Genomic DNA, 24,217 nt, shown 5'->3' on the forward strand with positions numbered 1-24,217 from the left:
TTGTGCTTTTACCTGCAATTTTTTTTAAAGTTGCCAACATAGGCTGGACCTAGAGGGGATTAAGGAAAGGTTACTATGTGCTGTATGTATGTATGTATGTATGTATGTATGTATGTATGTATACATATATATAAAACTTTATACATCATTGCTGCACCAAGTCAACTACAAAAAAAGACCACAATTTGTTTACAACTGCAGTTCTCAAAGTGACCACCACACACCACAGTAGTTCCTGACTTTGGTTTATTCAAGGAAACATGACATGAAACTACTAAACCATAGAGCTTACCACTACAAACTTCTTCTGAGTATACTATTTTACTGGTTGTCACGCTAGTCTTCTTGTTTCCATTTTTAACCACTTGCTCTCTGGAAGATTTACTCTTCATAACCAGGCCACTTTTTGTAATACGGCACTGAGTTACTTTAAAGCGGTTGTATACTCATTTTTTTTTACTTTTACCTACAGGAAAGCCTATAGTAGTGGTGGCGAACCTTGGCACCCCAGATGTTTTGGAACTACATTTCCCATGATGCTTAACTACACTGCAGAGTGCATGAGCATCATGGGAAATGTAGTTCCAAAACATCTGGGGTGCCAAGGTTCGCCATCACTGGCCTATAGTAAGGCTTACCTGTAGGTAAAAAAAATATCTCCTAAACCTGTACGGTTTAGGAGATATTCCCCTCGGTATGCGCCGCTGACTGCAGCGGCGCATGCGCACAAGGGGATTCTTGGCTGAAAGTCCGGCAGTGGCTGGACCCGGCTGGGATGAAATCTCCCGCGCGCATGCGCGGGAGTGGTGATATCGCGGCTCCAGCCACTCACAGCGCCGGAGCCGCGATACCCGGAAGAAATGCAGATGTCGGGGCCTCGTTCTAAGGTAAGTATTTCATAATGAGCTAGTATGCGGTGCATACTAGCTCATTATGCCTTTTGCTTTGCAGGTGGTAAAAAAAATTAATAAAAATTAGTGGGTTTACTACCGCTTTAAATGACAATTGAGCGGTCGTGCAGCGCTGTACCCAAATAAAATGTATGTCATTTTTTTCCAACAAATAGAGCTTTCTTTTGGTGGTATTTGATCACCTCTGCGTTTCTTTTTTTTTTTTTTAAACAGTGTAGAAATAAAAGGTCAAATAAATAAGAAAATATTTTTTTTTAAATGCACCCTGTCCTGCCAAGCTCGCGTGCAGACGCAAATGCATAGGTGAGTAGTCCCCGGCACCCGAAGATTGGCCTCTGCATGCGCCATGGATCATGTATTTATATGTGATCCACTGCACAGCTGCTGCCCTGTATGAGTAAAACTGCTATAGTGTGGTCAGCATATGGTTAAAGTCGCTAACCCAGAACAATGTAGATACGGTAAGTTCTTCTGACTTCTATAAGACTTTCCTGTTGCTTTTGATTCCGTGACTCAGAAAAAAAATGATACTACATGTAGTAAGCTATGGGGCATTGAAACATTTGCAAATATGTACATAAAAATATACCACAGCATAGCGGCCAGACCACTAGAATATTTACAGGAAGGTCAGCTATTGCAACCCCTATGTTTACCAATGACAGGTTTACTTAAAGCTGAACTTCAGGCAGAGAAAATAAAAAATTGTAAGTATCTGAATTTGACTTGGTATCAGCCTCTGGCCGGCTGGAGTGTGATAGAAATATGCAGCACAAAGAGCCAATCAGTTCATGTGCTAACAGAAAGCATGCTCATAGGAGGAGAAAGCAGGGTGATGGAGAGATGAGCTCATCACTTTTTTCTCCTTTCACTGTCCAGTCACACAGGGTGTAGGTAAATCCAGGATGACCTTGGCTCAGAGGAAGAGGGTTGGATGATTTTCGCCATCAGCCTGAGGACATCTAGTGGCAGACAAAAAGGAACTGCAGGGGAAATCTCTGGATTGAAGTTAAAAATCATAACAAAAGCTGGTTTTAATGGGTTATTGTTATCTTGCTATTTTTGGCTGGAGTTCTGCTTTAATGTTTTGGCTGCAATAACGAAAACTGTCAGCCTGTCGGTGTTAAATTGGATCTTCTTTTCCAGTTTGTGGCCTCTCAGCCTTCTTTCCATAAAGTGTACTGAAAGCAATTCTAAAACAGAAAGAAAAAAAAAAAAGATAGTTATTGTTTGTACTTGCTGGGAGAACGAGGTTCATCCATGTCTTCATACGTGTCTCCAGCCCTGATTTTAGCTGGTCTATCCCAATTTCCTGGCACCAAGATGGAAGGGTTTGCTAGAAGCGAAGTAAATAAGGATTATGGCTTCTGGCATTCTGTAGCATCAAAGGCTAATGATACTGAATGGTATCAGGGCAATAACTTCTACGCAGGAGGTGGAAACCTTGCAAGAAGATCTAAACAAATTAATGGATTGGGCAACTACATGGCAAATGAGGTTTGAAGTAGAAAAATGTAAAATAATGCATTTGGGGGGCAAAAATCTGAATGCAATCTATACAAGGGGGGAATCTCTTGGGGAATCTAGGATGGAAAAGGACCTGGGGGTCCTAGTAGATGATAGGCTCAGCAATGGCATTGCCAAGCTGCTACTAACAAGGCAAACAGAATATTGGCATTAAAAAGGGGATCAACTCTAAAGATAAAATTATAATTCTCCCGCTCTACAAGACTCTGGTCCGGCCGCACCTGGAGTATGCTATCCAGTTCTGGGCACCAGTCCTCAGGAAGGATGTACTGGAAATGGAGCGAGTTCAAAGAAGGGCAACAAAGCTAATAAAGGGTCTGGAGGATATTAGTTATGAGGAAAGGTTGCGAGCACTGAACTTATTCTCTCAGGAGAAGAGACACTTGAGAGGGGATATGATTTGAATGTACAAATACCATACTGATAACCCCACAATAGGGAGAAAACTTTTTTGCGGAAGGGAGTTTAACAAGACATGTGGCCACTCATTAAAATTAGAAGAAAGAGGTTTAACCTTAAACTACGTAGAGGGTTCTTTACTGTAAGAGCAGTAAAGCCCCATACACACTATCAGTTTTTCTGCTGATAGTGTGCCTGATTGCATACAAATTTAAACCCCTAAGGTTTGACCTCATATTATATGGTTTTAATAAATTTGAAGGAAAAACTCAGCAGAAAAACTGATAGTGTGTATGGGGCTTAAGGATGTGGAATTCCCTTCCACAGGCGGTGGTCTCTGTGGGGATTTTCCAAAGACTATTATGCCGTGTACACACGGTCAGACTTTCCGGCAGAAAAGTCAGACGGAATCATCTCATCAGATATTCCGATCGTGTGTAGGCTTCATATGACTTTGTTTTTTTTTCAAAAATTCTAACGGACCTAGAAATAGAACATGTTTCAAATCTTTCCGACGGAATCAATCCCTATCGGGAAAACCGTTCGTCTGTATGCTGTTCTGACCAAAAACGACGCAAGGGCAGCTATTGGCTACTAGTTATTGAACTTCCTTTTTCTAGTCCCGTCATACGTGTTGTACGTCGCCGCGTTCTAGACGGTCGGACTTTGGCGTGAGCGTGTGTATACAAGACAGTTTGGGCCAAAATCCGTTAAGATGTCCGACTGTGAGTATGGGGCATAAGACTAAAACTAAATTGAAATTTGACTTCAAAATTAACATTGGTCTGTAGTGCCTGCTCATACCTCAATGCCATAATAAATAACATACAAGATTTTTCACTCCAGCAGTATATAATGAGTTTGGAAATTGTAGAGAAATGTTAACTAATGTATTACAATTTAATTACACCCATTATATTTTAGAAAATTTGTTTTAGTCGATTAATTTGTACTGGACATTTTAGTCGACTAAAACGTAGGACATTTTAGTCGACTAAAATCTACTGGAGATTTAGTCGACTAAATACGACTAAAACTAAAACAATTGCAGAAGACTAAAATGGGACAAAAATGCCCTTTTAGTCCTAAGCCCTTGTACACACGGTCGGACATTCCAACGGAAAATGTCCGATCGGACCGTGTTGTCGGATAATCCGACAGTGTGTGGGCTCCATCGGACTGTTTCTGTCGGAATATCTGACGGACCAAGTTTTCCAGCTTGGCTATAAAACTTTCTGACAACATGGTCCGATTGGACCTTGTCCGATCATGTGTAGAGAATTCCGATCGGACAAAGTGCCACGCATGCTCAGATCAAATTCCTAGGCTAAAGCTATTGGCTACTAGCCTGAACATAGTCCCTTCGTAACAAAATAACGTCATCACGTTCTGAACGATCGGATTTTCCGACAACTTTGTCCAACCGTGTGTATGCAACAGTTTCGGACAAAATCCGTCGGACAAAATCAGACGGATTTGGTTGTCGGAATGTCTGACCGTGTGTACAAGGGCTTAGACTAATGCCGCATACACACGATCGGAAATTCTGCAGGAAACGACCGATGAGAGATTTTTATCGGAAAATGCGACCGTGTGTATGCTCTATCGGAATTTTACTTGGCCGAATTTCTGCCAGCAAAAAGATTGAGAGCAGGTTCTCAATTTTCCGGCGGAAAAAGTTTTGATTGGAAATCCCGATCGTCTGTAGCAATTCCAACGCGCAAAATTCCTACGCATGCTTGTAAACATTTAACTTCATTTTCTCGGCTCGTCGTAGTGTTGTACGTCACCGCGTTCTTGACAGTCGAATGTTCAGCGAGCTTTTGTGTGACTGTGCATATGCCAAGTTTGAGCGGAATTCCGTCGGAAAAACCATCATAGCTTTTTCCGATGAGAATTCCGTGTGTACGCGGCATAAGACTAAAACTAAATCGAAATTTTCGGCCAAAATTAACACTGACGTGCACTGCTGAAAAATTTGTTCATTTTCATTTCATGGGTCATTTGTTATGATCTCAATTTGTAAATTTATCAATTAGAAAAATCGAAAATCCGAAAATAAGAAAGAAAATCCAAAAATTCTAAATAATAACTACCTAACTAATAATAACTATAATAACTAAATTATAGGTATTGGAATTTCCTTTCAAGTTTGGCTGTCAGTGAACATAACAAATACAAATTTATGTGAAGTTAATAATTAAATGAAATAAGGAATGCCGCATCTAAACAAACAGAACAGAACAAAATTAATAATAATTAATATTAATAAAAAGTTTATTATTATTGTTGTTATCCATTATTATTAATTTGTTATGTTCCATTCGTTTAGATGCGGCATTCGTTATTTCGGGGAATTCGTAACTTCGGATAAATTCGTATTCCTTACATTCACTAACAGCCCAATTTGAAAGGAAATTCCAATAAATATAAATTTAAAAGTTAGTTATTTCAGATTTTCTAATTTTCGGGTTTTTGGTTTTTCTAATTTACAATTTACGAATTTACAATTTTTTAAATTTATGAATATTCGTTAAACGGGTTTTCTTTAAATCGGTTGTTTCCAAATTAAAGAAATTCGGAACAAAACAAATTGTGCATGTCTAGACCTAATGGAGCTATGGAGAGCAGTAAGAAACCCAACAGGAGTTCTAATCCTTCCCCACATTTTTAGCTTGACATTAACCACTTCAGCCCCGGAAGATTTGGCTGCTGAATGACTGGGCCATTTTTTGCGATTCGGCACTGTGTCGTTTAACTGACAATTGGGCGGTCGTGCGACGCTGCACCCAAACAGAATTGACGTCCTTAAATAGAGATTTATTTTGGTGGTATTTGATCACCCCTGCGGTTTTTATTTTTTGTGCTATAAACAAAAAAAGAGACAATTTAAAAAAAAAAAAAAAAACACAATATTTTGTACTTTTTGCTATAATAAATATCCCCCTTTTTTTTTTAAAAAAAAAGCATTTTTTTTCTTAGTTTAGGCCGATATGAATTTTTCTACATATTTTTGGTAAAAAAAAAAAAAACTCGCAATAAGTGTATATTGATTGGTTTGTGCAAAAGGTATAGCGTCTACAAAATAGGGAATAGATTTATAGCATTTTTATTATTATTATTTTTTACTAGTAATGGCGGCGATCTGTGAATTTTATTGTGACTGCGACATTATGGTGGACACATCGGACAATTTTGGCACATTTTTTGGGACCATTGACATTTATACAGTGATCTGTGCTATAAAAATGCATTGATTACTGTAAAAATGTCACTGGCAGTGAAGGGGTTAACACTAGAGGGCGATCAAGGGGTTAACTGTGTTCCCTGGGAGGTGATTCTAAATGAAGGGGGAGGGGACTGACTAGAGGAAGTGACGGACTGTGGTTCCTAGTTAATAGGAACACACAATCTGTCACTCCTGTCAGAACAGAACAGGGATTTGCGTGTTTACACACACACTTCTGTGTTCTGTCCATCATCCTCGCAATCGCTTGTGGCCGGCGGTCATCGCGACTGGCGGCTGGCGGCCACGAGCATTGGGTACTCCCGCAGTGCAGCAGGTGCGGGCACCTGCTATCCCGATCCCGCGAGCCGACATATAGCTACGACGGTTTTCAGAATCATGCCAACCTGCCGCGGTAAAAGGATGCCGGCTGGTCAGCAAGCGGTTAAATTGAACTGCCATTTACAGCAAGAAAAGAGGCTTGTGCTTAATTCTTGAGCTAAATGATAATTATAGTGATTTTCTGTTTTTTATACTGTAACTGACAGCATGCAGATAAGAATTTGTGATTTTTCTCTGGCTCTCCTCATCTGCATCCCTGTTTCCAGGTAAGTGACTGGGAAAGAATTAAAGCCGTTGTAAAGGGTGGAATTTTTTTGTTTTCAAATAACATATCTTACACTTACCTGTTCTGTGCAATGGTATTACACAAAGTGGCCCCAAACCTCCTTTTCTGGGGTCCCCCACCCAGGCTCCCACTTCTGTCTCTGCCCCATAGCATACTGATTGCTATGAGTGCAGATGTGCAGGTTCGCTCCCGAGCTGAACTGTGTGAGTCCATAGACACACACAAAGCAGCTCGGCCCCGCTCCCCGCTCGCAGGATTTGATGATTTGATTGACAGCAGCAGGAGCCAATGGCCAATGGCTCCTGCTGCTGCCTACATCCCTGTGAGGAGAGCAAGAGAGGAGAGCGCTGCAACAGATGGGCACAGCACTGGATCAAGATAGGACCCAGGGGTGAGGGGGCAATACTACTACTGGCACATATTTTACCTTAATAAAGGGAATTAAGGTTAAAAAAAAATGTCCAGCTTTTAGAACCACTTCAAAGCCAATTTAAGGGTCAGCATCACTGCCAGGCAAGTGCTTTTTTTCCGAAAAAAACATAGAAAAATAAGTGTTTTTCTCAAGCCATCTTTTAGCATATGTGTCCTGAAGCTGCTGCAAGCTGCACTGTGTATGACTTGCCATAACAAGCAGGCTAAATCAGCCAAATGCCCCAAAAAAGAATGTGCCAAAAAACAGACCAAAGTGAAGTAATTTATTATAACGGTACACTTAAACAGGTGTGACAGGTCCTCTTTAGCATTGGTCTACCTACCGAAGCTCTTTCAGGTTCCCCAGTAACTGGTCTGCGATGTTTCCGGGCACATTGTCCCCAAAAGAATTCCGTCCTACATTCAGGACTGAGAGGCTCTTATTGTTCTTCAGTGAAAGAAGCAATGGGGCGTGTTCATTGGTCATCCCAACCTTCTCCAGCCTATCGGAGAAACACAAATAATCCTTGTTCACAAAAGTCAGAAAGACTACCTTGTATTTCAAGCAATACTAAACCCAAAAGCCCAAACATTTATTATATAGTAGCTTTCCAATTCTTAGATGTGATGGTTGCATTAGTTTTGTTTTATTTTTGGTATTCTTATATTTTCTTCTGGTGGTCCAGCTAGTAAGTCTTTTGTTTTTCATTAGAACAAGCTCTCTTGCAGTTACAGGGATGAGACAAACCATTTACCACTGACAATCATCAGCATTTTCAGTCTGAGGGGAGTGTAAGGTGTACTAGCAGATTTAAATACAATAAACAATGTGAAGTCAGACTCAAGCTAATAAACAGTTACAGAAAAGTTATTTTTTTACTTTTGGGATAAAGATTTTACATAAATAGATTTATGTAAAATCTTTATCCCAAAAGTAAAAAAAAAAACTTTTCTGTAACTGTTTATTAGCTTGAGTCTGACTTCACATTGTTTATTGTATTTAAATCTGCTAGTACACCTTACACTCCCCTCAGACTGAAAATGCTGCTGTTCAAAGGTACACCCTGTGCTCCTCCATCCAGAGTGGGAGCGCTGTACATTATCAGATTTTCTGCTGATTTTTGTCTTCAGATTTGCCAAAACCATGTAGTGTAAGGGCCTGCCTGATTGCATACAAATTGAAACTCCTAAGGTTTGACCTCATATTATATGGTTTTGGTAAATCTGAAGGAAAAAATCTGCATAAAAACTTATAGTGTGTATGGGGCTTAATACAGGAGGAGTGTTACTAGCCAGATCACCCCTAGGACTCTGAGATTACTCACTGTAGTTCCTCTATCCTGCATGTCGGACTGGACAGAGCTGTTATTAGGTCTCCGAGGTGAGGGCCAACCAGGTGGTTATAGGACAGGTCAAGTTTCCTGAGAGACTGATTTTGACTTAATGCGGATGCCAGCTGTGAAGAGGACCTGTCTGTTAAGCTGCTATCCTTCAGTCTGAAAAAGAAAAATGTAAAGACCATGTAAGCGGGAAAGAGAGAAAGAAAGAAAGAAAGAAAGAAAGAAAGAAAGAAAGAGAGAGAGAGAGAAAGAGAAAGAAAGAGAGAAAGAGAGAAAGAGAGAAAGAAAGAAAGAAAGAAAGAAAGAGAGAGAGAGAGAAAGAGAAAGAAAGAGAGAAAGAGAGAAAGAAAGAAAGAGAGAGAGAGAGAGAGAGAGAGAGAGAGAGAAAGAATGAAAGAGAGAGAGAGAAAGAGAAAGAAAGAGAAAGAAAGAAAGAAAGAAAGAAAGAGAGAAAGAAAGAGAGAGAGAGAGAGAAAGAGAGAGAAAGAACGAAAGAGAGAGAGAGAAAGAAAGAAAGAAAGAAAGAGAGAGAGAAAGAAAGAGAGAAAGAGAAAGAAAGAGAAAGAAAGAAAGAGAGAAAGAAAGAGAGAGAGAAAGAAAGAGAGAAAGAACGAAAGAAAGAGAGAGAGAGAGAGAGAGAGAAAGAAAGAAAGAAAGAAAGAAAGAAAGAAAGAAAGAAAGAAAGAAACAAGGAAAGAAAAACAAAGAAAAAGAGAGAAAGAAAGAAAGAAAGAAAGAGAGAGAGAGAGAGAGAGAGAGAGAGAAAGAACGAAAGACAGAGAGAGAGAAAGAAAGAAAAAAACAAGGAAAGAAAAACAAATAAAAAGAGAGAAAGAAATAAAGAGAGAAAGAAAGAGAGAGAAAGAGAGAAAGAAATAAAGAGAAAGAAAGAGAGAAAGAAAGAAAAAGAGAGAAAAAAAAAAGGAAATGAAAGAAAGAAAAATAGAAAGAAAGAATTGATGTTATTAGTGACAATACCATTATTTGAACACAAGATGGCAGCAAGAAAATTAGAATCACAAACCACTGTAATCATTACATTAAAGTGAAACTAAAAGTATATGTAAACCTTCACCTTGTAAAACAACTCATTCGGGTTAAAATAGATATGAAAGGCAAAACATTTGTGTAATGATATAAAAATATATATATATATTATACACACTTTTTCCCTTTTCATAAGTGATGAGTGTCAAGGATTTTGGAAAGTAAAGATCCTTTTTGAGTTTACAATCACTTTAACTGTATCTTAGCACTACATACTGAAAGTGAGAGTTATGCCCCATACACACGGTCGAACATTCCGACAACAAAATTCGAAGGATTTTTTCAGATGGATTTTGGCCCAAACTGCCTTGCATACACACGGTCAGGCAAAGTTGTCAGAAAATCTGATCGTGTGACCTAGAACACGTACGTCGAGACTATAAAAAGGGCAGTAGCCAATAGCTTTCGTCTCTTAGTCTATTCTGAGCATGCGTGGCACTTTGTCTGTCAGAATTGTCTACACACGATCGGAATTTAAACAATCGGATTTTGTTGTCTGGAAATTTTAGATTCTGCTTTTTCCTTTTAGATTCTGATTTTTCCGACAACAAGATCAGATCGCACATTTTCCATCGGTAAATCTGACCGTGTGTATGGGGCATAAGGTCTTTTGTGCACTGTTGCCTGAAAACGCTCAGTTTTCAGGCATACACCATTTTTTTCATGAATCTAAAATGCAGCCCATTGTTTTTTTCATTGCGCACGTAATCAAGCAGTGTGTATTGTTCAATTTAACAAAAAAGAGAGGAAAAACCTGCATTGCCATATGCATGAATATGCACAAATGCATGCAAATACACCCAACATAAACGCCTGAAATTATGTCCAGATAGGCTGATGTTCAAACATCGGTACTGTGTGCCAGAGACCTAAAGGGGTTGTAAAGGTAAATGTTTTTTCACCTTAATGCATTCTATGCATTAAGGTGAAAAAACATCTGACAGTGCCGGCGCCCCGAGCTCCCCTATTTTACTTACCTGACCCCTCGAAAATCCCGCGCTCTCCCCCGCCGTTCTTCTTCACCACTCAGCCTGGCCGCTGATTGGCTGGAGTGGATGGATGGAAAGCAGCGCAGCCATTGGCTCGCGCTGCTGTCAATCACATCCAATGATGCAGAGCGCCGGGGGACGGGGCCGTGTGATACAGCGAGCGGCTATAGCCGCCGGCTGTATCACGGGAGTGCGCCCGCAAGTGCTTCTCACCATGCGAGGGAGCTCGCATGAATGTGAAAAGTACCTGCGGGAGGAAGCCGAGACAGCCGCCAAGGGACCCCAGAAGAGCAGGTTAGGGGCCACTCTGTGCAAAACGAGCTGCACAGTGGAGGTAAGTATAACATGTTTGTTATTTAAAAAAAAAAAAAATGTACTTTACAATCCCTTAAGCCTGGTGCTGGTAGGAGTGTTATGAGCTGCAGTACCCAAATCTGTCCACAAGATGGCAGAAAAAGATTAGTTAGACTCGCACCGCTTACAATACTTCTGTATACAGTAAAACCGTGGATTGCGAACATAATTCGCTCTGGAAACATGCTTGTAATCCAAAGCACTCGTATAGCAAAGTGGATTTCCCCATAAGAAATAATGGAAACTCAAATGATTAGTTTCGCAACCATTTATTAATGAGTCCTTTAGTTTAGTCCATATAAAAAGAATATAGCAATGTGAACAGGTAGTGTTACCATAAAATGTCCATCCACAAATGGAAGCCTCCACAACGGAATTAGAAGCAACATCCAGCAGGTGCTCCAGAGTATAAAAGAGAAGAGAGGCTCCTCTAAGTGTAGCAATATGGTTGCATTTAATGAAGGTACAACATTGAGCAACTCACATGGTTGATGATTAAAAGAGACACATCTAAGTATGCAGGCATCCGGTAAAGCTGTCCACATAGACCGTCTTCCACACCGCTGGCTCTCACCGCTGTCAGTCTGCAATCGTGACCAGGAAGACTACCCTGCAGTAGTGCGATTGAAGCACAGCGTGGAAGGGACGACATCGATGGCGGTATGGAGGATGGTCTATGAGGACAGCTTTAGGCTGGCCATACACTATACAATTTTCTTATTCGATTTCCTTTAGATTTACATTCAACTATGTAGTGCAAAGGCCTGCCTGATTGCATACAAATTGAAAGTGTTTAGGTTTGACCACCTAATATATGGTTTTGGTAAATCTACAGGAAAGTTGAACAAGAAAATTGTATAGTGTATGGCCAGCCTTACCCCGCATGCCTGCATACTTACATGTGCCTGTTTTAATCATCAACCATGTGAGTTGCTAAATGTTGTACCTTCATTAACCACTTGCTGACCAGCCGCCATCATTATACTGTGGCAGGTCGGCTCTTTCCCACGAATCGCCATAGCTGTACATCCGCTGTATGGCGGGGGGGGGGGACCCAATGCATGTGGCTGGTGGCCACAATGTCCGCCGGCCACCTGTGATCGCGGGGAAGAGAGCCAGAACGGGATCTATCAATTTCAACTGACAGATCCCTGTTCTGACAGGGGAGGAGAGAGAGATCTACTGTTCCTAGTGATTAGGAACAGTGATCTGTCTCCTCCTCCAGTCAGTACACTCCCCCCACAGTTAGAAACACCTCCCAGGGAACACATTTAACCCCTTGATCGCCCCCCTAGTGTTGACCCCTTCCCTGGCAGTGTAATTTATACAGTAATCAGTGGCTATTTTTAGCACTGATCGCTGTATAAATGTCAATGGTCCCAAAAAGTGTCAAAAGTGTCCGATCTGTCCACTGCAATGTCGCAGTCCCGCTAAAAATCACAGCCCACCGCCATTACTAGTAAAAAATAAATAAATAATATAAAATGCTATAAATCTATTCCCTATTTTGTAGACACTATCACTTTTGCACAAACCAATCAATATACGCTTATTGCATATTTTTTTTTTTTTTTATCAAAAATATTTAGAAGAATATATATTGGCCTAAACTGATGAAGAAATTCGTTTTTTTTACATTTTTTGGGGAAGTATTTATTATAGAAAAAGGTAAAAAAAAAAAAATGTTTTCAAAACTGTCGCTCTTTTTTTTATAGCGCAAAAAATAAAAATGGCAGAGGTGATCAAATACCACCAAAAGAAAGCTCTATTTGTGGGAAATGAAGAAAATAGAGCTGCTTTCTCTACAGTTTGTGATCTGTGAGTACAGAGGAAAAGGGGGGGGACAACTAGGGGTACTTGATGTGAGAGGATCTCTGATGGGGGCACCCGATATAAGAGGATCCCTGATGGGGGCCCTTGATCTAAGAGGATCTCTGATGGGAGCACCTGATGTGAGTGGGTGGCTGATGGGGGCACTTGATGTAAGAGGGTTACTGATGGGGGCACCTGATGTAAGAGGGTCTCTGATGGGGGACACCTGATGTAAGAGGGTCTCTGATGGGGGACACCTGATGTAAGAGGGTCTCTGATGGGGCACTTGATGTATGAGGGCTTCTGATTGGGGCGCCTGATGTAAGAGGGTCTCTGATGGGGCACATAATGTAAGAGGGTCTCTGATGGGGCACATGATGTAAGAGGGTCTCTGATGGGGCACATGACATAATAGGGTCTCTGATGGGGGACACCTGATGTAAAGGGGCACTCTGATGGGGACACTAGATGTATAGGGGAAGATGTAAAGGGGGACTCTGATGGGGACACTTTATGTTAGGTGGTTTTATTTTATTTTACTTGAAATGTGGATGTGATTCGCCTACTTTTATGTTACTATATTAGAGAGCATTTCAGACCTCGGCTGGAAGAAAATTTGAGCAACCTCCTAGAATTTGAATCCATTTCCCCTGCCCTAAGTAGATATTTTTGCATTGCAGGAATTTGCGCAAAATTGCGTGCATCCCTGCAATGCACAAAAAAACACACAGCCCCTTTTTCAGATGTGCAATGGCACAACCACACACCATGCTTTTACGCTCATTCACCTGTGGAAAAACCCATGGTAACAAAATACCATGCATTTTGGTACAGCACAATTTTTAAAAAGAGAGTCTCGGAGCAATGCCGAAGGTATTCGGCGAAGGGCCGTCATCACAGGGGTTAACGGGGCGTAGCCATGGAGGGGGTGACTGGATGGGGCTGACTGGCTTAGAGGATGGGGCGGGCTCCATACATTGCTAGGTAGGCAGGAAGCGGAAGGGGAGGTGCTAGACTACATGAGGAGCCATGAGGGTAAGGAGCTTCCCACCCACCTGCCCTACGATTGGAGGAGATTGGTGTGATGGTCTGGAGGGGGGGGGGGCCAGAATACTGGTTGGTGGTTGTTTGGCGGGGTGCAAGTTACTTGTTAAGGTCATATGGGCACCTAAAGGGCATGGTTTAGGGACCCGTCTGAGGGCGGCTCCCAGTTGGTATATGGGTACCTGCTAGTCGGAGGCTTTAGCGACTCGAGGCCTAAGAAGTGGCTAGCAGGTACAGTTATGTGTTATGCCTATTGGACCTTGTGCCCCATGGTGGTGATAAAACTGAAAAAAAAAATTATATATATATAGATAGATAGATAGATAGATAGATAGATAGATAGATAGATAGATAGATAAAAAGGTTATTACGTTATTTTTATGTTAATTATGGAAATTTATATATTGGTTAATAAAATGGCTGCTGTGGCCAATTCACTGTGGTCATTAGGGGGAGGGATGGGTTTATTGGTAACAGGTTAAGCCATAGTTAATACCATAGTCAAGGTTATACTGGTTTTACATCTATTTGTACTGCTCTGCGCCATTAAAGTGTATGGCTTGAAGAAAAGGTTGCAACCAGAGACACACTGGGGGTTATTTACGAAAGGCAAATCCGCTTTTCACTGCAAGCGCACTTGGAAGTGCAGTCGCTCTAAATCTAAGGGGTAGATCTGAAATGAGGGGAAGCTCTGCTGATTTTATCATCCAATCATGTGCAAGCTAAAATGCTGTTTTTTATTTTCCTTGCATGTCCCCCTCGGATCTACAGCGACTTTACTCCCATGTGCACTTTCAGTGCAAAGTGGATTTTCATTTAGTAAATAACCCCCAGTATCATGCTATGCACAATCACCTGAGGGTGCTTTCTCCTTGCTTCCTGTTGCTGTGACAATGTGGTCACCAGGACTGGAAGTGAAAGAAAATCTCCCTAGGTGGGGCCACGGGCGCCATTAAAAAAAAAACACTGAGGCTCAAACTTTTTCCCCTATATAATATAAAATAACTCTGCAATTTGCACTTACATTAATTCTTGGAGTTTACATGATGGGCTGGAAAGAGCTTCTATTATGCAAGTGAACAGAGGACCAATCAGACAGCTTCCTGACAAGTTCAGAGACCTCAGCGATTGGCTCGAACATATTGCAAAGTCGAGTTGGATGCCGGAACTCTCCAGCTTTCTGCTATCACAGCTCAAACTGTAGAAAAACACATAATAATTATAATGTGTGAGGTTAGGAAGAGTGCCTTGATGTGTATATCAAGCTGTTTTTCGATAAATCAAGAAAGGGTTAAAATCTTAATCTAGAATTATCCTCACTTAAGGATCCGGTGACAATGGTATTACCAAACAGAAAGTAAGGGAAAATTCTCCAACAGCAACAAAAAAATAAAATGTAATATATTTTTTTTTTTTTTAGCAGAATCCATGAAGTCTAGAACCTCTGCTGATTACCATTTGCAGATTCTTCAAAACTTCCTGTATGGTGAAACTGTTGTCACCTAAAAAGGAAGAGAAGGCAAATCTCTGCAATGGAGATTCAAATATCAGTAAAAACCCGACAAGACCTCCCCTAAATCTATATTCTAAATTACTATAAAGATGGTATTTCTAGACTTGCACTTTATTAATAATTTACTAATATGGTATTACACTAGACAAACACAGACCTTTGTCATCAAACTTATCAGCTTATTAGCTGCACAGGGCAAAGTAACATTATTATACATTATAAAGAACTGATAAAAGATCCAAGCATCATGGAGTACCGCATTGGCTTTGATAAGTATGTGGTTACAGTAAAACAGGCACTATGGCACTGAGTTATAAAGGATTTACTTAGCTATTCACCAAGTGAAAGCGCATGTACAATAATTTTGTGCGAATGGGGCAAAGAAAACCCCAAACAAAACATGTGAATAGGCTATATCCTGTGCTGTTTCAATGTAAACCATTGATTTTATACGTAAAATTCTGCATTTGGCCACTAGATGGTGTTAAGTATTATAAGACATTCCTATAATACTTATCTCTCTCTAGTGGCTGAATGTGGAATTTTTCAGCTTTTTGTTTCAGTGAGTGCTGGATGACAATATGAATTCCTTATATATTAACCCATTAATATATAAAATATATGCAACTTTATTCCGTGGCAGCTGCATGTGGAAAATAGGAGAAATTGTTACTGCAAACAGAGCAATAGGTTCAATAATTAAAAGAGGATATTCAATGATTGACCAAATCAAAAAATGTACGGACTAATGCCGCATACACACGACCAGACTTTCCGACAAACTAGGTCCGACTGACTTTCGGTGGAGTTCCGATGGACTTTCTGAACGAATGGACTTGGCCACACATGAACGGACTAAGTCTGTTCGAAAGTCCATTCGCTTTGAACGTGATGACGTAAACGGGACTAAACTGCACTAAACAAGGAAGTTCAATAGCCAGTAGCCAATAGCTTCCTTTGCGTTGTATTTGGTCTGTCGGACCAGCACACAGACGAATGGTTTTCCCAATTTTAGAACATCGGACTTGAGTCCGTCGGATAGATTTGAAACATGTTCTATTTCTAGGACAGATATATTCTAGGATAGAACAGATAGCCCAGATATGGCAGAACTGTATTGCAGCAAAATAGTATAATTTTTGAATTATCAGAAACAGTCACTGTGGCAAAAGAAACTACTGAAAACCATGTGGAGCTTACAATCCAGCAGTCAACTCTCCTCAGTCCTCTTAGCCCTTGTACACACGGTCGGAGATTCCGACAACCAAATCCGTCAGAGTAATTCTGACAGATTAATTCTGGAAGAGGTCCGGAAGTGATGTTGCATACACACGGTCGGACTAAGTTGTCGGAAAATCCGATTGTACATAACGTGATGACGTTATTTCGTTACGACTGGACTACGTTCAGGCTAGTAGCCAATAGCTTTGGTCTAGGAATTTGATCTGAGCATGCGTGGCACTTTGTCCGTCGGAGTAGGCTACACATGATCGGAGTATGTCCAATCGGAGCATTTTGTCGGAAAATTTTACCGGCAAGTTGGAAAACAGTCCGATGCAGACCACACACAGTCGGAATATCCGACAAAACGGTCCGATAGGACACATTCCGTTGGAATCTCCGATCATGTGTACAAGGGCTTAGACAGACAGGCAAAATTGGCTCCAGCTCCTCTGCGCTGGTCTCTAGGCACCGAACAAATAGAAATCGTACTGGAGATTCCAACAGGTTGTCTCCCTGACGTCTCTTTCAGTGGCATTCTTCCAGAAAGTTCTGCCACCATTCTCCTTCCTCCCAGACTGGGTTGCAGAACATTCCTACTTTGGATGTCACTCACTCTACAGGCTGGCACATGTGCCTCTCTTTTTAGTAGCTATCCCATAGTGGTAAATTGTGGTGGTCATTTTGTAGTAGCCTGGAGAATATTGCTGGCAAATTGTTAAGAACACATTAGTCTATAGTGTCAGAAAAGTTTTCCACATAACAGCATATTTACCTATTGTCCTGGATTTGCCTGGGGAGTCCCAATTTTTGCTATGTTGTCCCGCAAAGGGTATGTCCCAGGAACACAGTGTGAGGTATACCTCTCAGCAGTCTGGGAGTATCTCAAAGATTAGCTTCAGGTGGCAGAACATTCTGCCATGTACAGTTACATCATATTTACTAACTGTCCTGGTTAGGGATGAGCTTCGTGTTCGAGTCGAACGTACGACATTGGTCGTTCGTGCGTTCGGCGAATTCCGAACGTTTTGGCCGTTCGCGTCAAAATTCGAGTGACGCGCGCGCGGACCACAATGCACTGCGTTGGCGCAGTGCATTGCTGTCCGATGATTGGCCAAGCATGCACTGTGACCCCGCATGCTTGGCCAATCGCAGCGCCGGCAGCGAGGAGAGCCATGATTGGCCACAGGCATCCTGCCTGTGGCCAATCATAGCTCAGACTGTGTAGTGCACGCCCCACACTATATAAGGCCGCCTTTAAGGCGGCCTCCTGTAGTGTGTTACTTTGCATCTGAAGCAGTGGGTGTTCTGTGTACCTTCAACACAGTACAGACCAATCGTTTTTGGCTGATTTCCTATCTTGCTGCTGTGTAGTGGTTGTTGTCTGTGCCCTGACTGCAGTATACACCACTATATTCACCTCACCTATATAGCTAGTGATCTAGCTTTAACCACTTAACAACTGCCCATTGCCGATTAACGGCTTCAGGGCGGTTGTTTAACTCAGAGAGGCCGTTAATTAACGGCCTCCCAGAATTCTGCTCTCGCGTGCCCTGAGGTGTGCGCACTCAAGAGCATCCGTGACCGCCGGGTCCATAGGACCCGGCGCATCACGGTAAACGGCCGCTCATAGCGGCCGTTTACCACGTGATTGCTCCGTCAAATGACGGAGTGATCACTTGGAAACAAACCGGCGTCATGTTATGACGCCTGTTCCTCCCTCCCCTTTCTGTACCGATCGGTACAGCGGAGGGGAAAGAGATCGGTGTCAGCAGCGATGTGGGCTGCATCTGCAGTGCCCACATCGCTCCTCACCGAATTTAACCCCTCAATTCCCTGCCAATACTCTGCAATACCAGTGCATACTCTGCAGTACCCTGCCATTACTCTGCAGTACCCCGCCATTACTCTGCAGTACCCCGCCATTACTCTGCAGTACCCCGCCATTACTCTGCAGTACCCCGCCATTACTCTGCAGTGCAGTACCCCGCCATTACTCTGCAGTGCAGTACCCAGCCATTACTCTGCAGTACCCCGCCATTACTCTGCAGTACCCCGCCATTACTCTGCAGTGCAGTACCCCACCATTACTCTGCAGTGCAGTACCCCGCCATTACTCTGCAGTGCAGTACCCCGCCATTACTCTGCAGTGCAGTACCCTGCCATTACTCTGCAGTGCAGTACCCTGCCATTACTCTTCAGTACCCCCCATTACTCTGCAGTAACCCCCATTACTCTGCAGTAACCCCCATTACTCTGCAGTAACCCCCAATACTCTGCAGTACCCTGCCATTACTCTGCAGTACCCCGCCATTACTCTGCAGTGCAGTACCCCGCCATTACTCTGCATTACCCCGCCATTACTCTGCAGTGCAGTACCCCGCCATTACTCTGCAGTGCAGTACCCTGCCATTACTCTGCAGTACCCCACCATTACTCTGCAGTACCCCGCCATTACTCTGCAGTACCCCGCCATTACTCTGCAGTGCAGTACCCCGCCATTACTCTGCAGTGCAGTACCCTGCCATTACTCTGCAGTACCCCGCCATTACTCTGCAGTACCCCGTCATTACTCTGCAGTGCAGTACCCCGCCATTACTCTGCAGTGCAGTACCCTGCCATTACTCTGCAGTACCCCACCATTACTCTGCAGTACCCCGCCATTACTCTGCAGTACCCCGCCATTACTCTGCAGTGCAGTACCCCGCCATTACTCTGCAGTGCAGTACCCTGCCATTACTCTGCAGTACCCCGCCATTACTCTGCAGTACCCCGCCATTACTCTGCAGTGCAGTACCCCGCCATTACTCTGCAGTGCAGTACCCTGCCATTACTCTGCAGTGCAGTACCCTGCCATTACTCTGCAGTACCCTGCCATTACTCTTCAGTACCCTGCCATTACTCTGCAGTAACCCCCATTACTCTGCAGTACCCCCCAATACTCTGCAGTACCCTGCCATTACTCTGCAGTACCCCGCCATTACTCTGCAGTAACCCCCAATACTCTGCAGTAACCCCCAATACTCTGCAGTACCCTGCCATTACTCTGCAGTACCCCGCCATTACTCTGCAGTACCCCCCATTACTCTGCAGTACCCCCCAATACTCTGCAGTACCCCCCATTACTCTGCAGTACCCTGCCATTACTCTGCAGTACCCCGCCATTACTCTGCAGTACCCCGCCATTACTCTGCAGTACCCCCCAATACTCTGCAGTACCCGCCATTACTCTGCAGTACCCCCAATACTCTGCAGTACCCTGCTATTACTCTGTAGTACCCCGCCAATACCCCGCCAATACTCTGTAATACCCTGCCATAAATTGCCATACCCAGCCATACTCAGAGATACCCAGCCATACTCGGTGATACCCTGAAGTACCCAGCCATAGACGCCCCCCACCCCTCACCGCCCTCTGGTGCTTCTACCAACTCGCCAGTACGATCAAAGCCAGAATCTTTTTTTTTTATTTTTTATTTCAGGCTTCCCAGCCTAGAGGTGAGATGTGGGGTCATATTGACCCCCCAGATTTCACTGTAAAGAGGACCTGTCATCCCATATTCCTATTACAAGGGATGTTTACATTTCTTGTAATAGGAATAAAAGTGATCAAAAATATATTTTTGGGAAAAAAAATGTCAAACTAAAATAAAGTAAAATGAACAATAAAAAAAATTAAATAAAAATTAAAGCGCCCATGTCCCCATGTGCTCGCATGTGCCACACATGTGAGGTATCGCCGAGAATGTTAGAGCGAGAGCAATAATTCTAGTCCTAGACCTCCTCTGCAACTCAAAACATGTAACCAGTAAAAAAATATTTAAAGCGTCGCCTATGGGGATTTTTTAAGTAGCGACGTTTGGCGCCATTCCACGGGCATGTGCAATTTTGAAGAGTGACATGTTTGATATCTATTTACTCAGCATAACTTCATCTTTCACTTTATGCAAACATTGGGCTAACAAGTGGTTAATAATAGAGCTAGTCTGCGTGCTCTGTACCCAGTACATACCGCTATAATATAGGGCAGGCCCCTACTTTCAAACATCCAACTTACAAACATCTCCTACTTGCAAACGCAAGGAGACAGCAGCAAGTGAGATGAAAAAAGATGGACGACAAAACAAAATTATACAGGGGTGATAACCCTTCCCTATGTTTTCCAAAAAGCTTAAAGATATTTTTTTTGACTGGAGCTACACTTTAAAAATGTACCGGTTGAAAATGACAAACAGATTCAACTTAACACAACAAACCTACACAGTCCCTGTCTTGTTTGCACCGCCTGTATACTGCTGTTCTGAGTATATAGGGCCTGGGGGCCACACGCATTTCCTTTTTTTAATATGGGTACGGGGTTCCCCTTAATATGCGTACAAGACCCAAATAGGCTGGTAATGGGCAGGGAGGGCTACACATGCCATTTTTCTGAATGATTTTCAACCATATTGCAGGAACCAGATATAACATTAAAACCGCAAGCAGTTTTAAATGGTGTTATTTCCGTTTAATGTCATTTTGTGCAGGGACTGTTCTAAACACGGGAAACACGTGGCACTTCACAGGCATACTATAGACACCCCCCAGGCACCATATTTAAAGGAATATTTCACTTTTTTTTTTTCACTTTAATCGTCATTAAAATCACTGCTCCCGCCAAAACGGTAGTTTTTAAAACTTTTTTTTGCAGTGACCCGTGTCCCCTGAGGCAGGAGGCAGGTCGCCAAACCCTTTTTAGCACACTATCTTGCATATTAGCCGTTAAAATTAGCACTTTCCAATTCGAACGTTCGAGTCCCATAGACTTCAATGGGGTTCTAACGTTCGTACCGAACGCGGGGGTCGTTCGCAAGTTCTGGTGCGAACCGAACCGGGGGGTGTTCGGCTCATCCCTAGTCCTGGTACTGGATTTTCTAGACAGTCCTCAACAGTGGAGTAACTAGAACCTTCAGGGCCCCGATGCAAGAAACCATGAAGGGCCCCCCTGAACCCCAGCCAGGGCCCTTCCCTCCAAGTCCGGTGGTGGAATTCCAGGGCGTGGTCACAGGTATGACCTTTGTGAGCCCTGTAGTTCCACCACTGGTATCAGTAGTTTTTTTTTTATAAGTTTTTTTAATTTTTAGGTGCCCCATTGGGGGACTGTCCCTAGGCAGGATGGGGTTCCCCGTCACCAGAAGAGATGAGGTCCTATTCTCCAGGGCAGATGAAGTTACTGCCCCCAGGTGAGAAGGGGTCCCTGTCCCCAGGGGAGGTGGGGGTCCCTGTCCCCACGTGAGAAGGGGTCCCTGTCCCCATGTGAGAAGGGGTCCCTGTCCCCAGGGGGAGATGGAGGGGGTATGTAATGGTGTGTGGGGGATGGGGTTCTCTCACTCACCATGACCAAGCTGCAGGCTGCGCACTTATCCATGTTGGCCTGGGCTCCATCCAGTGTGCTGGACGGGTGATCAGCCTATCTACCAGAAAGACCTTTCATCATCTGTGTATGATGGGGGAGGAGGGGGGCTGGCAGACAAGCCTGCAGTGTCCTCCGGGGAGCCGGCTCTCATAGGGCTGCACTGCATCTGTGTGCTTAAAATTTGTTTACCCGGGAGAAGTATGCAGTGCAGTGTGGTCCGGACTCGGGGGGGTGGGACTCTGGCTGGGGAGAACAGACATCGGACTGAGCGGCAATGCATGGAGCAGGAGAGGGGTACTCTGAGGAGCCGGCTGAGGACACAGGTCATGCGGGGATTGCACAATTAAAGAGCAGCCAGTGCGATAGTCGAGCATGGAGCTCTGCTAGTCACCCTCCACCTCCAGCCACCCATGTGAATAGTGCACTGGTACCCCAGCTGCCTATGCTGCTGCCGGCCATATGTAGAGGGGGCTGCATGGGCCCCCTGCATCACAGGGCCCACTTGCGGTCGCGACTGCTGCACCCCCTATAGTTACGCCCCTGGTCCTCAAAAAAGAGGTCCAAATCTTGCTACTGACATTGACATTGGGTGCTGTGGTGATTTCTTGGTGACAGTCATGTTGGAACCCAGAGGGGGGCGAGGCCTAGGGAAGTGTTTGCAGAGACCACAGCAGTTTCTAGAGGAAGAAAACAGTTACCCCTTTCCTTACCATGGAAGCCCTCAGCAGAAACCCTCAGCAAAGAATGCAGCCAATGTAAGTCCTGTAGAGTCCACCATTTTGGCTCAGTATAGGCAGCTCTGGAGAGAGGCAAATCTCAGCTGCTGGATTGGTTTGATATATACCTGAGCTGTGTGCCATGATCTACAGCAGCCTTTCTCAACCCTTTCAACACAGAGGAACCCTTGAAATAACTTTCTGGCTTCAGGGAACCCTTGCGATTGATTCATATAGCTACAATTCATGATGCATTAGTGTGATAGTCAGTGGGAAGAATTCTCCTTACACTTGTGGTCATTGGAAAGAATAATGGCGCGTACACCCGAGCAGACTTTTTCGACAGACTAGGTCCGACGGTCTTCCAGACGGACTTTCGGCGGAGTTCTGACTGACTTTTTGAATGAATGAACTTGGCCACACACAATCACACTAAAGTTTGATGGATTCGAACGTGATGACGTACGACCGGACTAGAATAGGGAAGTTCATAGCCAGTAGCCAACAGCTGCCCTAGCGTTGGTTTTTGTCCGTCAGACTAGCATACACACGAGCGGATTTCTCGATAGGAACTCAGCTGGACCGGACTGGCAGAGTTCTGCCGAAAAATTTTTGAAACATGTTCTATTTCTAAAGTCCGTCAGATTTTTGGACAGCAAAGGTTCGATGGAGCCCACACATCATCGATTTGTCCGCCGGATTCGTTCCGTCTGACCTTTGCTGTCAAAAAGCCTGGTCATGTGTACGCGGCATTACCCTCTTAAGAAAGCTAAAAAGGCCAATGGTGTCAGTGGAAAGTTATCTGAGCGGCAGAAAATTTCTCATTGCTCAAGGAACCCCTAGCAACCTCCGGATGAACCCTAGTTGAAAAAATCCTGATCTACAGCACTCAGACTAGACTTATACAGTATATCATGGAATAGAATGCACACTGCCTGACAAGACCAGTGAACAGAAAATTATTTTCCAGATATAACACCTGAACTCTTTATAGCAGATCTTCCATGGCCAACAGAAGGATTGTTTTATTGCTTGCCTGCCTGCCCAACAGAAGAAAAAAAAAAATCCACCAGTAAGCAGACCATTGCCTTAACAAATACCTCAATTGGTCCACCTTCTGGAAGCTTATTTCAGTTCCTAGCTCTGTTTAGAGGAACGGCTATGTTATCCTCACCTCTGACAGTATCTTAAACCAAGCACCATGTTTTTTTTTTTTAGGGGGTGGAGGGGCAAACGGCTCTTTTAACCTCTTTCCGACTGCATAATGCATATATGCAGTGGAAAGAAAAGTGAGCTGCAATGTCCAGCCATCAGACATTTTCCTTCCTGCTGACCACTCGGGCCAAACATTTTTGTCCCCCACTGACACCAGGCATTTGTCCTGCATCTGTTCACTAACTGAAGGCATTTTCCTCCCCTAACCAGCAGTATAAGGGACATTATGACTGCTGCACTCTATACTTTAGGTACTTATATTGCACCGTCAATTTACCCAGTGCTTTATATATATTCAGTATATTGTACAATCACATCAGTCCTTGCCCTCAAGGTATCTAACTCACATTCATACATGCAAAAACTATGGCTAATTTAGACAGAAGCTAGTTAACCTACCAGCATGTCTTTGCAGTGTGGGAGAAAACTCACACAGGCACATGGAGAACATGCAAACTCTGTGCTGATA

At 43.3% G+C, this 24,217-nt stretch overlaps 1 protein-coding gene across 2 annotated transcripts in view; it reads right to left on the reverse strand.

Moving 5' to 3' along the window:
* Positions 1-228: 228 nt before the first annotated feature.
* The window catches only part of LOC143942901 (NACHT, LRR and PYD domains-containing protein 12-like), a 54,977-nt gene continuing 30,988 nt past the window's right edge, over positions 229-24,217 (reverse strand). For both annotated transcript variants that reach the window (XM_077464313.1, XM_077464312.1), the window contains 4 exons: positions 14,713-14,886; positions 8,428-8,598; positions 7,447-7,605; positions 229-2,104 (listed from right to left, as the gene is read on the reverse strand). In XM_077464313.1, coding sequence (XP_077320439.1) covers positions 2,035-2,104; positions 7,447-7,605; positions 8,428-8,598; positions 14,713-14,886 — 574 coding nt within the window. In that variant the 3' untranslated portion in view covers positions 229-2,034. The remainder of the gene's footprint in view (positions 2,105-7,446; positions 7,606-8,427; positions 8,599-14,712; positions 14,887-24,217) is intronic.

Source organism: Lithobates pipiens, unplaced genomic scaffold (genome assembly GCF_037356315.1).
Source record: "Lithobates pipiens isolate NorthernLeopardFrog02 unplaced genomic scaffold, aLitPip1_a1.2 Scaffold_30, whole genome shotgun sequence".
In the NCBI taxonomy this organism is placed as follows: Eukaryota; Metazoa; Chordata; class Amphibia; order Anura; family Ranidae; genus Lithobates; species Lithobates pipiens.